The following is a 12,707-nucleotide window of genomic DNA, read 5'->3' on the forward strand; positions in this document are numbered from 1 at the left end:
ATCCTATGGTGTTTACTTCCAATTTCTGGAACTCATCTCTCCAGTTTGCAGGATGATGGATCCGGTACAAGAGCCGGGAATATTATGTACAACGTAATCCGCAAGGCGCTAAGAGCAAATACAAGAAGCCATTTAAATGGCCCTCAGGCTATTGCACATGCGCCGAATTTACTCTCCGCGGACCGAGATAACTACTGCCAGTCCTTCCATTTGGCTTCAGTCTTCTCCCGTAAACCCGTAAACCACGAAAGGCCTCTTGGGATTGGCTGGATTTACCCAAGAATTCGGGAGAGCCCGCTTCCGGACCGAGAAAGGACGACGGCGATTGGCAGGTCCTTCTAGCGGGAGCGCGCAGATTGGGCAATCCCTAGAGCAAGGGGGCGGGGCTGATATCCCAGAAGCAGCGGCGGCGGCTGCGGGGCGGGTGTGAGGCGGCTGACAGGCGGCTGACCTGGGCTGCGGGACGCAGCAGGGCGTGGCGAGATGGAGGTTACGGGGATGAAGGCCCCTACGGTGACGGTTTTCATCAGCAGTTCCCTCAATAGTTTCCGCTCTGAAAAGCGGTACAGTCGCAGCCTCACGATCGCTGAGTTCAAGGTGTGGCCGTGGGTGCGGGGTCCGGAGGAGCGGGATAAAGAAGAAATGGGGGGCTTCCCGAATGCAGGGAGGGGCGTGAGAGCGAGGTGGCTGGGCCCGGGATTATCTGAGGTTGCAAGGACCGTGGACCGAACCTCGTGGGTTGGGGCTAGAACGATCCTAAGAGTCCACAGAGTAGAGGTGGAGCCAAGGGGAAAATTCGATGCTCCTTAGAGTAGGGGCCAGAGCAGAGTGAGCAGTGTCCAGAAGGGACAGGTCCTGGTGGGTCGTGAGTGATGGGTCTTTTGGGAAAACTTGGTTGTTGATACAGGGCGTGGAGCCGCAGGACAGAGGATGGGTCCCTGACAGGCTTTCTCCTCATCCTTACCCCTTCCCGCAGTGTAAACTGGAGTTGGTGGTGGGCAGCCCTGCTTCCTGCATGGAACTGGAACTGTATGGTGCTGACGACAAGTTCTACGGCAAGTTGGATCAGGAGGATGCACTGCTGGGCTCCTACCCCGTAGATGATGGCTGCCGCATCCATGTGAGGCCACTCTACCTGGGACCCCACACCTCACTCACTCATTCATTTATTCAGCAGATATTTTGCTGTGCTTTACCCTGTGTGATAACCAGTATAGGCGCTACCTTCATGAAACCCCTTTTCCTAGTCTGTTGTGGTGAGAGATGGGCCCCATCACCAGCCTGTGACCACCTAGAGTGGTATGGGCTGGGAAGGGGAGGGCCTAGGGATTGGAACCACTGAGAAAAGATGCCTGACTCCACCTGGAAGTATCAGAAAGGGCATCTTGTATGAGGCGAACATGATAACCACTACACTACGGAAACTAGAAAGGGCATCTTGCAGGAAGGAACACTTGAGCTGAGACCTAAAAGATGAGCAGAGGACACCCAGGAGAAGAGGTAGGAAGGGCATGACAAGTGGAGGAAAGTACAAGAGAAGGTGTACAAAGCATGAAGTGAGCCATGGTAAGCAGTGAAGCCAGACAGACTGGGAGAAGCCACAACACAGAGGACCTCTGTGTGCATCAGCTCATAGCATTCTTTCTCTCTTCAGATATCTACCCCTCCTCAGTCTACACCAGCCACATTGCTCTTTAGACATCCTAGGTGAGCTGCACCTCAGGGCCCCTACATACACCATATATGTGCTCCACCTGAGTAGTTCTCTTCAACATGTGCAGATATGGCTCACCCCTTCTTTCCAATCTTGACTTAAAACGTCACCTGAGTGACACCTTCACCAACCTGTGTATAAAATTTTAACCTCATCCCTTTTCGTATTTTTTGCTATATTTTAGGCTTTTGTTATCAGTCCTTACCGCCATCTGACATACTCTGGATCGTTAATCATTGGTCTGGTTTGTCATCTGTCTCCCTGAATAGAATGCTAGAAGGGCAGATAGTTTCTTCTTTTTGACTGTCATGTCTCCAACACAATCCTCTGGCTTAGCACAGAGGATACTTGGTGAATCATTGTTGAATGATGAATTGTTTTGTTTTGTTTTTCTGGTATCGGGGATCAAACTCAGGACCTTGTGCTTGCAAGGCAGGCACCGTGCCACTGAGCTAAATCCCTGGCCCTGTTGAATGATGAATTGAATCCATTAAATAAATCTGGGAACGTAGTATAATTATTTCCATTTTTCAGATGAGAAAATTTAGCTTCAGGATGGAATTTACTTTTTTTTTTTTTGCAGTGCTGGGGATTAAACCCAGGGCCTTATGTATGATAGGCAAGCACTGTACTACTGAGCTACATCCCCGAAGGAATTTACTCTCTTTTTTGTTTGTTTGTTTTTTAAGAGTAGGAAAAATTTATTGAAAGAAAGAAAGCTTCTGTCTAAGACAGAAGGGACCAGAAAGTGGGTTGCCCCAAGGAATTTACTTTCTTAAGAATGAACTGTTGCTAGATTTTTTTTTTTTTTGTACTGGGGATTGAACCCAGGGCTTTGCACTGAGCTATGTCCCCAGCCCCCCCCCCTTTTTTTGAGACAAGGTCTCACTAAGTTGCCAAGCAAGACTCCTGAACTTGTGATCCTCTTGCCTCAGCCTGCTGAGTGCTGGGATTACAAGCATGCGCCACCATGTCCAGCTTGTCACTAGAATTTTGAACTTGATCTGTATGACTTCAAGCATTGCCATGCTCGAAGAACTAATTTTTTTCTCTTTCATTTATTCATTAACTGTTGATTGCATCTGTATGGTCCCAGGGGTTTAGTTGTGAGCCACATCTGAGGTTTCTGGTTTAGCTCTGTTCATTGTGTGAGGCAGCGGTAGCCAGATGATCACAGGACCAAATGTAGAGTCAGGAGACGAGGGCCATACATGAGTTCTGGGAGCTAGGAGACTATGGTGGGGTACCTGGCCCATTAGTGAGGTCTGGGAGGGCTTCCTGGAGCAGGTGCTGCTTGAGTAGAGACCTGAAGAATAGAGTTAGTTGAAGAGGGGGACACACCATGTGCAGACACCCTGAGGCAGGCGGGAACACAGTGGATACCAGGGATTGTGGCAGAAGGAGGTAGAAACTGGCGAGAACTCTGAGCCATGAGGACCTTACTGTGATGTATGTATTCACAGGCTCCCTTAGGCTGTGGGTGGGAGAAGCCTGGAGGAAGGAGGAGTGGGGAGACCAGGGAGGGCTGCTGTGATAGTGCAGAGGAGGCGATGAGGCCAGGACTCCGCTGGGCCGAAGACAAAGTTGGGGCTGACAGGAGCGGCCTCATCCTAGGGATGCAAGTGGGTCAGGGCTGGGCAGTGGGTCTGCAGGTCTCATCCAGATGATACAGGTAGAAAAGTCTCTGATGTCCCAGGCCATTCAAGGAAGATGGTCCTGGAGGTGGAACCTGGGGGATTTTTGTGTTTTTCTAGAATTCTTTTTCTGCTTATAAATACCACCTACATTCATTGTTTAAAATAACAACTTCAAACTTATAAAAATCACTGACAGAAAATAAAAATTCTTAGTCATCCTTGTCCTAGAGGTAAGGGCTATTTCCCTTTTGCCATGTATCCCAGTGGTTCAGGCCAAACACCGGGGGTTATCCTTGACCCATTGACCGGGGAATCTCACTTCTTCCGCTCCACTCTATTGCCCCACCCTGGCCCAGACTCCACCCTCTCAGCCTGGACACCCCAGTGCCCTCCTCCCTGGTCTCCCTGCTCCTGGCTCTGGCTCTACAGTCTCTGGCCAGGGGGAGCCTGTGGACCCTTGAGTCACACGGGAGCCCTCTCTGCACCTCACTCCAGGTAAACTCCAACGTCCACACGAGCTGTTGTCTCTGCACTCCCTCCAGCTTGCTCCACCCACACACCTACGCTGGCCTCTGCTGCTCCTGCAGAAGGGTCAGGATGTGCCTGCCTCTGGCCATTACACCTTCTGTCGCTCTCCTTCGGGCCTTGGCTCAGATACCCTGTCCTTTCCTGCCCTGACCACCTCTCCGTGTTCTTTAGCTTCTTCTCTGTTGGGTTTTTCTCCCTAGGCCTTGCCATCACCTGGTGTTTAATAAACAGACCTGTTCATTTGTTTATGGCTGATTTGCCTTAGGGCAGGGGTTGTCTGTTTTTGCACCATGTCCCCAGTGTCCATTTAAGGGCCCAGTGGCACCTTGCGAGAACTCTATGAGCAGTGAGTGGCTGAATATTGGGGTGGCACAGGAGGAGATTCTCCTGGTTCTGGAGAATGGGACCAGCCTAGGAGGAACCAAAGGGCCTTAGAGGGGCCCTGAGAGCTGTGAGCAAGCCTGACCTTCGTTGATGAGGTTCAGTGACTTTAGGGCCATCAGTGATGCTGATGCCAGCATGTGGGAGATGTTGGAGGGTAGACACAGCCTCCAGGGGTTTGGATGGGGGTGAGAAAGGGGAGATGGTCAGTGTGGTTATCTACTCTGCTGAGCTCAGGAGAGGAGAGAGGCCTGGAATAAAGATGGGTGGAGGAATGTGTCTTCTCCTAAATCGGGGAGACCTGAGTCTATAGAACGCTGTAATGTTCAGCTGTATCCCAGTGTCCCAGGCCTCACTGGTTAGACCTTGATCCCCCTGTCCCTCACCACAGGTCATTGACCACAGCGGCGCCCGCCTCGGGGAGTATGAGGATGTGTCCAAGGTGGAAAGATACCAGATATCACAAGAAGCCTATGACCAGAGGCAAGGTAGAGAACACGGGGTGGGAGGGATGGGGTGTGTGGTGCCCAGAGCCAGTGTGTATGGGTGGAGCGGCAGGTGGGACAAGACAGGGGCATCACAGGGTTCTGATGGAGTGGGCAGTGGGCGTAGAGTGTTTGGGAGGATGGAGCAGGGTGGGGTGAGGTTGTTGGTGGGGACAGACGGCATGGGAGAGCCGTTGAGGTAGACATGGCACGTGGAGACGGGGCTGGGAGGTGTGGAGGGTATGGGAAGGCACATGGGGGCTTGGGAAGGTGGAAGGAGGATTGAAGGGAGAGGGTTGGGGGAACAGGTCGAGATGTTGCATGGGGTAGGCAGATGGGGTGTGGGGGCAGAACATGGTATGATACGGACACGGCAGTATGGAATCAGTGCAGGCCTCTGGCTCACATCAGAATGTATGGTGAGTGGCAAAGACGAGGTGCTCCAGGGCCTGGATAAAGGTGAATGGGAGACATATAGGGAAGAGAGACGTATAAGAAGATGGGGAGCTGGGCATGGTGGCACAAACCTATAATCCCAGTACTTGGGAGGCTGAGGCAGGTGGATCACTACCAGTTTGAGGCCAGCCTGGGCTACATAGTGAGTTCAAGGCCAGCCTGAAGTACATAGTGACACCCTGTCTGAAAAAAAAAAAACAACCAGACGATGGGGTCATGTTAAGGATCAGAGCATCCATTAGTTTCTGGACTATAGGGAGGCAAAATCCTGGGGAGAAGCGGGGCTTGGTTGATGGATGGCCCTTTAGGGTAGCAATGACTCCATCAATATTGGCCCCTGTAGTTGGACACGGCCCCAGAGATCAGGTCTCACCCCATTCCTCACCTAACCCACAGACACAGTTCGCTCCTTCATGAAGCGCAGCAAACTTGGCCGATACAATGAAGAGGAGCGGGCACAGCAAGAGGCTGAGGCCGCCCAGCGCCTCATGGAAGAGAAAGCCCTAGCCAGTTCCATCTCTGTGGGCAGCCGCTGCGAGGTGCGGGCGCCTGGGCAGTCCCCTCGCCGGGGCACCGTCATGTATGTAGGTACGTGGCCCACAGGACTGCAGGGTCCCAAGGGTGAAAGGGACACCATTCATTCAGTAGAGTCTCTGAGGTGGCCATTGCCAGGGCCCTGGTCCTCAAAGACATCCCAGTCACATTATCTGACAGTGACAACCTAGGGTGTTGGTGGCAGGAAGTGGGAAGCACAGAGCTACCATTCAACTCAATCATTAAAGTGTATAGTTCAAGCCAGTGAACATCTGTACTCAGGAGACTAAGGCAAGAGGTTTGTAAGTTCAAGACCAACCTCAGTAACAATAGCATGACTTCCTCAGAAAAACCAAAAATAAAAGTGTACAGTTTATTGGTTTTCAGTGTATTCACAGAACCGTACCATTATTGCCACAGTTTCAGAACACTAAACACCATAACCATTAGCAGCTACCTCTCATTTTTTGTTTGTTTGCTTGCTTTTTGAGACAAGGTCTTGCTATGTAGTTCAGGGTCCTTGAACTCACTGTATAGGAACTTGCAGTGATCCTCCTGCCTCGGCCTCCTGAATGCTGGGATTACAGGCATGTGCCACATGCCTGGCTACTTCCCATTTCTGAAACCAATTTCCCCCATCATAAGCAGCCACTAATGTATATTCTTTCCCAATAGGTCTGCCTATTCTGTTTGTTTTGTTTTGTTTTTTTGGTACCGGGGATCGAACTCAGGACCTTGCGCTTTCAAGGCAGGCGACGGAACCACTGAGCTAAATCCCCAGCCCTGTTTTGTTTTGTTTTGAGACAGAGTCTCACTCCATAGTTCAGACTGGCCTTAAACTCATGATAATCTTCCTGCCTTAGCCCCTCAAGTCCTGGGATTATAGCTGTGTGCACACCCAGTGATTTGCATATTCTGGATGTTTCCTGTAAATGGAATCATATAATATATGTTCTTTGTGTCTGGCTGCATTCACTTCACATTTCATCTGTATTGTACATGTATTAGCATTTCAGTATAGCTACATGAGATTATACTGTGTGGGTACACTAGGTTTTATTTATTCATCAGTCATTGGACATTGGAGTCATTTCCACTTCTTTGGCTATTATGAATGATGCTGTCATAAAGTCATAAACATTCTTGTATAATAAGGTTTTGTTTTTTGTTTTTGATAGTTTTGTTTTTGTTTTTTTTTTTTGGTACCAGGGATCAAACTCGGGACCTTGTGCTTGTGAGGCAGGTGCCGGAACCACTGAGCTAAATCCCCAGCCTAGTTTTTGTTTTTTGAGATGGAGTCTGTCATTGTAGTTCAGATTGGCCTTCCACTCAGTATGTAGCCCAGGCTGGCCTGGAACTTAGGGCAATCCTTCTGCCAGGCGTGTGCCCTCTTGCCCAGCTTGTATAATAAGTTTTTAAATGGGTGTTTTCATTTCTTCATACATGGGAGTGGAATTGATGGTTCAGGTGGTAGTCTGTGCTTAACTGTTTTTGTGTGTGTGTGATGTTGGGACTAGAACCCAGGCCCTTGCATGGAGTAGACTAGTGCTGTAGTTCTGAGCCCCTTGCCCAGCCCTGTACTTAGCCTTTTGAGGAACTACCAGCCTGTTTTCCACAGCAGCTGCATGTTACATTCCCACCAGCAGGGTATGAGTCCAATTTCTTCACATCCTGGCCAGCACTTACCTGTCATTTTTCTTACAGTCATTATGATGAATATGAAGTGGAACATCATTTTTTGTTTGTTTGTTTATTTGTTTTGAGATGGGGCCTTGTGTGTTCAGGCTGATCTTGAACTCATGGGCTCCGGTGATCCTCCCATCTCAGCCTCCAGAGTATCTGGCACTATAGACATGCACCCCCATGGCTGTTTTTAATTTGCACTTCTTTGGTGGCTAATGATGTTGAGCATCTTTTTTTTTGTGGTATCAGGGATCGAACTCAGGACCTTGTGCTTGCAAGGCAGGTGCAGCAGGCATCACTGAGCTAAATCCCCAGCCCTGTTGAACATCTTTTTATGTGTCCTTGGCCATTTCTACATCTTCTTTAGAGAAGTCTATTCAGATCTTTTCCCCATTTTCCAATTGGGTTTTTCTTTTTGTTGTTGGTTGTGCATTATTTGGCTAGGAATTCCCTAACAAAATACCACTTAAACAACAGAAATTGATATCTCACAGTTCTGGAAATGGAAGTCCCTTGGCAGGTCTAAGGCCTTCTCTGAGAGTGTAGCAGCACCATCTTCCTTAGGTTTTTACAACAACCTCTCTGGCTGGCAGTACCAAGAGAATAGCGGGGGCAGGGCGGGGAGACCAGCAAAGAGGCCACCATCTTGGTCCCAGCAGGAGTGGGAAAAGGTCCTGGGTGGGACCAATGGAGTACCAAGGAGTGCTTTTGCAGGACAGGCTTCCTACTCAGGCAGCAATGAATATGGGGCAAGCTGTGTCCAGAGGTTTCACTAGGATTTCTCCCCTGGGCAGGACTCACAGATTTCAAGCCTGGCTATTGGATTGGTGTCCGCTATGATGAACCATTAGGGAAAAATGATGGCAGGTAACAAGCATTCCCTCTGTGGTGTGTGTGTTGTGTGTGTATGTACGCATGTGCATGCATGTGTGTGCCTGTGTGCTGCTGGGGTGGCACATGGAATGGGATCCCCTGACCAATGGCCCCTCCACCTGCCCTGCAGTGTGAATGGGAAACGCTACTTCGAATGCCAGGCCAAGTACGGCGCCTTCGTCAAGCCATCACTTGTGACAGTGGGAGATTTCCCAGAGGAAGACTACGGCTTGGATGAGATGTGACACCCAAGAAAGGCCTCTCTGTTCCAGCTCCTAACTCAGCCGCTCATTGCCCCTGCCTCTGTGTGCCCGTGGCCATCTCCTCCTGACCCCTTTTTAATTTTATTCATCTTTCCCTTGCCATTGATTTTTTGAGACTCCAACATTAAATTCTTCAAAAACCTGGGAAGTACAAGAAGAACTCAGTAATTTTAGAAGGAGCTGGAGCAGCTGGGTCAATTAAGGTATAATAGCCTAGGCAAAGTAGAGGGTGGGCAGGTTGAGTATTTGTCCTTTAAGTGGTAGTTTGAGGCACATCAGATTGTTCTTTGTCCTTTTCTACTTAACATAAGGTTCTGCTGCTGTAACAAAGAGGCCCAAAATACTACTGGGTTAAATAAGTTGAAAGCTTAATTCTTTTTCATATAAAGTTTCATGGAATCACCAGGAGCCAATATAGTGACCCCAGTGTGTCAAGGGTTAGTCTCTTTATGTCTCACAGCTCTCCCGTCTTCTCATGATTCCCACCCAATCTGCTCCAACCACCAGAAAGAAAAGGAGGAAGGATAACCTTTGTCTTTAAGGAAGATGTACAACTCAAAACTTGCTAGTTGATTAGCCAGAAGTCTGTCACATGGCCACATGTAGCTGTAAAGGAATCTGGGAAGTTGAGTTTTTATTTTGGGCAGCCTTGTCCTTAGCCAAATATCAGAAGTTCCTGTACTACAGAAGTAGGGAGAAGGGATGTTGAGGCTGAACAAGTACTGTAGTCCAGCCACACTCCCTGTAGGTGGGGGATCTTATCTGTTCGTGTAATATTTTGAAGAAGAAAGAAATCAAAAGACTAGGGTAACATAAAGCCATTCCTCATAGCATTATAGAGCCTGGCAAAGAACACTGTACCTTCAGGTAAGTCACAAAAATGTGCATCCTGTGTATTCTGGGAAGCCTGAATTTCGTCGTGCATGTGTCTACATGTACAGTAATAGTCCTTCCTCAGCTCCTAGAAAGGATTCTTGGTAGGAAGTCTATTTGGGAAACTGCTTAATTGTTGCAATTACTTAATTACAACTTTTAGAGAAGGGGGAAGCAGCAGTGTAAACAACTACATTTAAGAATGAGGTAGCTGGGTATTGTGGTGCATGCCTGTAATTCTAGCACTCAAGAGGCTGAGGTAGGAGGGTCAGGAGTTCAAGGCCAGCCTGGGCTACATAGCAATGCCCTGTCTCAAAAGAATGAGACAAACTGCCTGATTGCTGAGAGATTCTCAAGGGAAGTGCTCACATCCATGTGCAGTCTGATGTTTTGTATTCTTACTCCCACTACAAAGTACATGGACCTGCTTAGATACATGGAATACCCACACACCCACATTCACACACAAACACAGCGAACACTAAAATACACAGCTGCACTCAGACACAAGAGGTCCTCTGCAGAATCAGTGCATGCTGACTCTCATGGGAGAGCCTCACACCCACCCAGACACTCGAGACCAACATTAGATACCCATGAGGGTAGATGTATAGAATACACCTGTGCACCCCCCACCTACACACGGTCAATAAAGTTCACCTACCAAAAAAGAAAAAAGAGTGCATTTAAAAAAGGATGCTGGGAGGGCCAGGGATTTAGCTCAGTGGCACAGCGCCTGCCTGGCAAGAGTGAGGCCCTGAGTTCAATTCCCAGTACCAAAAAATTAAAAAGAAAAAAGGATACCAAGGCTTTGGCCCCCTTGATGTCAGAGTTGTCAAAGTGAGGAAGATGAGAGGAGGTGTCCCAGGCTTCCCAGCCAGCACCTCCTGTATTAGCTTTCAGTCACTGTGACAAATACCTGAGGTAAACAAAAGGGGACAGGAGGCTGCAGTGTAGCTCAGTGATGAGAGTACTTGCCTAGCATGCCTGACGGCCTGGGTTTGATCCCAGCACTGAAAAAAAGAAAAAATGAGAAGGAGGCTTTATTTTGGCTCACAGTCTCAGAGGTTTCTGTCCATGGTCACTTGACCCTGTTGCTTCTGGGCCTGTGGTGGAGCAGCACATCATGGCGGGGAGCCTGTAGTGGAGCAGACCTGTTCACCTCATGGCAGCTGAGAAGTGGAGAAACACGTGAAGACGGCTACGGTCCCAATGTCCTCTTCAAGGGCAGCCCCTAGTGACCTAAGTTCCTGCAGCTAGGCCTCTCCTAAAGGTTGCACCACTCCCAGTAACACCCCAAGTTGGTGACCAAGCCTTCAACATATGAGTGTTTGGGATATATTTAAGATCCAATCTTTATTTATTTAGGGTTTTTTGAGACAGTCTCACTATGTTGTTCAGGCTGGCCTCCAATTTGCAGTGATCCTCCTGCCTCAGCCTCCCAAGTGCTGGGATTACAGGTGTGCACCAATATCCCGGCTAATTCAACCCTTTTGAGAATAAAGAGAACCTTGCTAGATTTCATAAATCTTAAAGCACTGCAGATGGAAAACAGTGAATCCCCAGGCCAGGGGTTTAGTTCAGTGGTTCTGCCGGCTGCCTCACAAGTGCAAGGTCCCAAGTTCAATCCCCAGTATAAAAAAAAAACAAAAAAAACCCCCAAAACAGTGAATGTCCAACACTCTGCTCACATTTTAAAAACTACTTTTTCAGCCTCCCTGTGCATATTAGGTTTGATACTGGGAACACCCATGGCTTGGATACAGCCTTTTGCTTGCATATTAAGGCAAACAAGTGAACGAATAATTACAGAACACTGTTTTGTTGTTTTGGTTATTTTGAGACAGGGTGTCTCACTAGTTCCCAATGCTAGCCTCAAACCAATCCTCTTTCCTCATGTTTGTGATTGATTGACAGGGTCTCCCTATGTAGTCCAGGCTAGCCTTGAACTCACACAATCCTCCTGCCTCAGCCTCCCAAGTACTGGGATTACAGGCATGCTCTACCATGCCCAGAAAGTTTTTTAATGTTATATCCTGTTATTAATAAGGTTGTGGCAGTGGGCAAGGAGGAATAAAATCAGATCAGCCAGGTGAAGGTGCTGGGGAAAGGATCTGTGGCAGGAGTAACACTGGAATACGAATCACTTGAACAAAAATGGACAGATTGAAAGCGCAAGGACCCGAGTTCAATCCCCAGTACCAAAAAAAAAAAAAAAAAAAAAAAAACTGGACAGGACTTTCTAGGCCTGAACTTAATCCCTTTGGTGATTCCTGCTGATCAAAAACCTGATTCCTGTGCTGTACAGAGTTTACACTAATTTTTTTGCCAATTACAAACTTGGGATAACTGAAACCGACTCTGAAGACAGCCCAGATTCAAACACCAGCTCTCCCTGACCAGCCAAGTGACTGAACGTAGGTATTCCTACCCTCTAGGTTTCACCTTTCTTCCTATAAAGTGGGCTGATGGCGCCAGCATGGTGGCATATGAGGTTGAAGCAGGAGGATAGCTGGGAGTTCAAGCCAGCATAGACTACATTGTGAGTTCAAGGCCGGCCTGAACTAAATAGTGAGACCTTGTCTCAAAAAAACCAAACAACAACAACAACAACAAAAAACCAAACACCCGACTGGGGATGTAAGCTCACTGTTAAATCCCTGGGCTTAATCGCTAGTATGGGGGAGGGGGTTATAGTACTCACCCATAGGTAAATGTTTACTCATTATTAGCTGTAGGTACAAATATATATGTGTGTATATATATACAATATTCCAGTTATTGTGCTGGTTTCATTTAATCCTCACAGTGACCCTGCCTCCAGTTTCTTTACTGTTTCCTTTCCCCAACCTATTCCACCCTCTCCGTGGGTTCAACTTCTCTGCAAAGGATTCCCACAGGTCCCCATGACTCCCAAGTGCCCGCAATCTCTATCTCCAGCCTTGGTTATAACTAGCCAGCCGTCACCAGGGGGCAGCAGCGTACAGGTCAGCCCGTATGTGCGCGGGCGCCCAGCGCATTGTGGGTCGCCTGGTCTCACCAATGGTTTAAATTTAGCGAGAGAACTTCATTTCCCAGAAATCTGTGCAATACTTCCACCATATTTGATTATAGCCCCACTCCTGGCGGCACTAGGGGTTGTAGAGTGAGATTTGGCAATGTATCAAGCTAAGGACGGTCTTGCGCAGGCGCGAGCGGCCCTCCGACCTCGCACACGCTTAGTGACCTAGAGGTCCCGCTGGAGCTGACTTTTTGGCCACAGTGGAATAAAAGAGAAGAC

General features: G+C 48.5%; 1 protein-coding gene across 4 annotated transcripts; it reads left to right on the forward strand.

The window, feature by feature from the left end:
- Positions 1-84: 84 nt before the first annotated feature.
- Positions 85-8,702, forward strand: Tbcb (tubulin folding cofactor B). Of its 4 annotated transcripts, none has more exons than XM_021239539.2 (6): positions 85-332; positions 977-1,055; positions 4,652-4,748; positions 5,598-5,789; positions 8,213-8,285; positions 8,422-8,702. In XM_021239539.2, exons 1-6 carry the CDS (start codon positions 85-87, stop codon positions 8,534-8,536), a joined length of 804 nt encoding a protein of 267 aa, XP_021095198.1. In that variant the 3' UTR covers positions 8,537-8,702. The 4 variants fall into 4 exon arrangements, with proteins under 4 accessions (XP_021095198.1, XP_021095199.1, XP_021095201.1 ...); XM_021239542.2 differs by having other exon boundaries at positions 143-332; positions 977-1,120; XM_004858974.4 differs by lacking the exon at positions 85-332 and adding an exon at positions 392-597 and having other exon boundaries at positions 977-1,120.
- Positions 8,703-12,707: the final 4,005 nt, after the last annotated feature.

This window comes from Heterocephalus glaber, unplaced genomic scaffold, assembly GCF_053883595.1.
Source record: "Heterocephalus glaber isolate CG9 unplaced genomic scaffold, H.glaber_assembly_v1.0 deba00001561, whole genome shotgun sequence".
NCBI classification, from domain to species: Eukaryota; Metazoa; Chordata; class Mammalia; order Rodentia; family Bathyergidae; genus Heterocephalus; species Heterocephalus glaber.

Excerpts from the sequence above, each read along its gene's own strand:
- Tbcb (XM_021239539.2), top strand. The coding sequence starts at position 85 with ATGTACAACGTAATCCGCAAGGCGCTAAGAGCAAATACAAGAAGCCAT. Across the intron at positions 333-976 it reads AGGACGACGGCGATTGGCAG|TGTAAACTGGAGTTGGTGGT; the intron begins GTCCTTCTAGCG and ends CCCTTCCCGCAG. Across the intron at positions 4,749-5,597 it reads AGCCTATGACCAGAGGCAAG|ACACAGTTCGCTCCTTCATG; the intron begins GTAGAGAACACG and ends CCTAACCCACAG.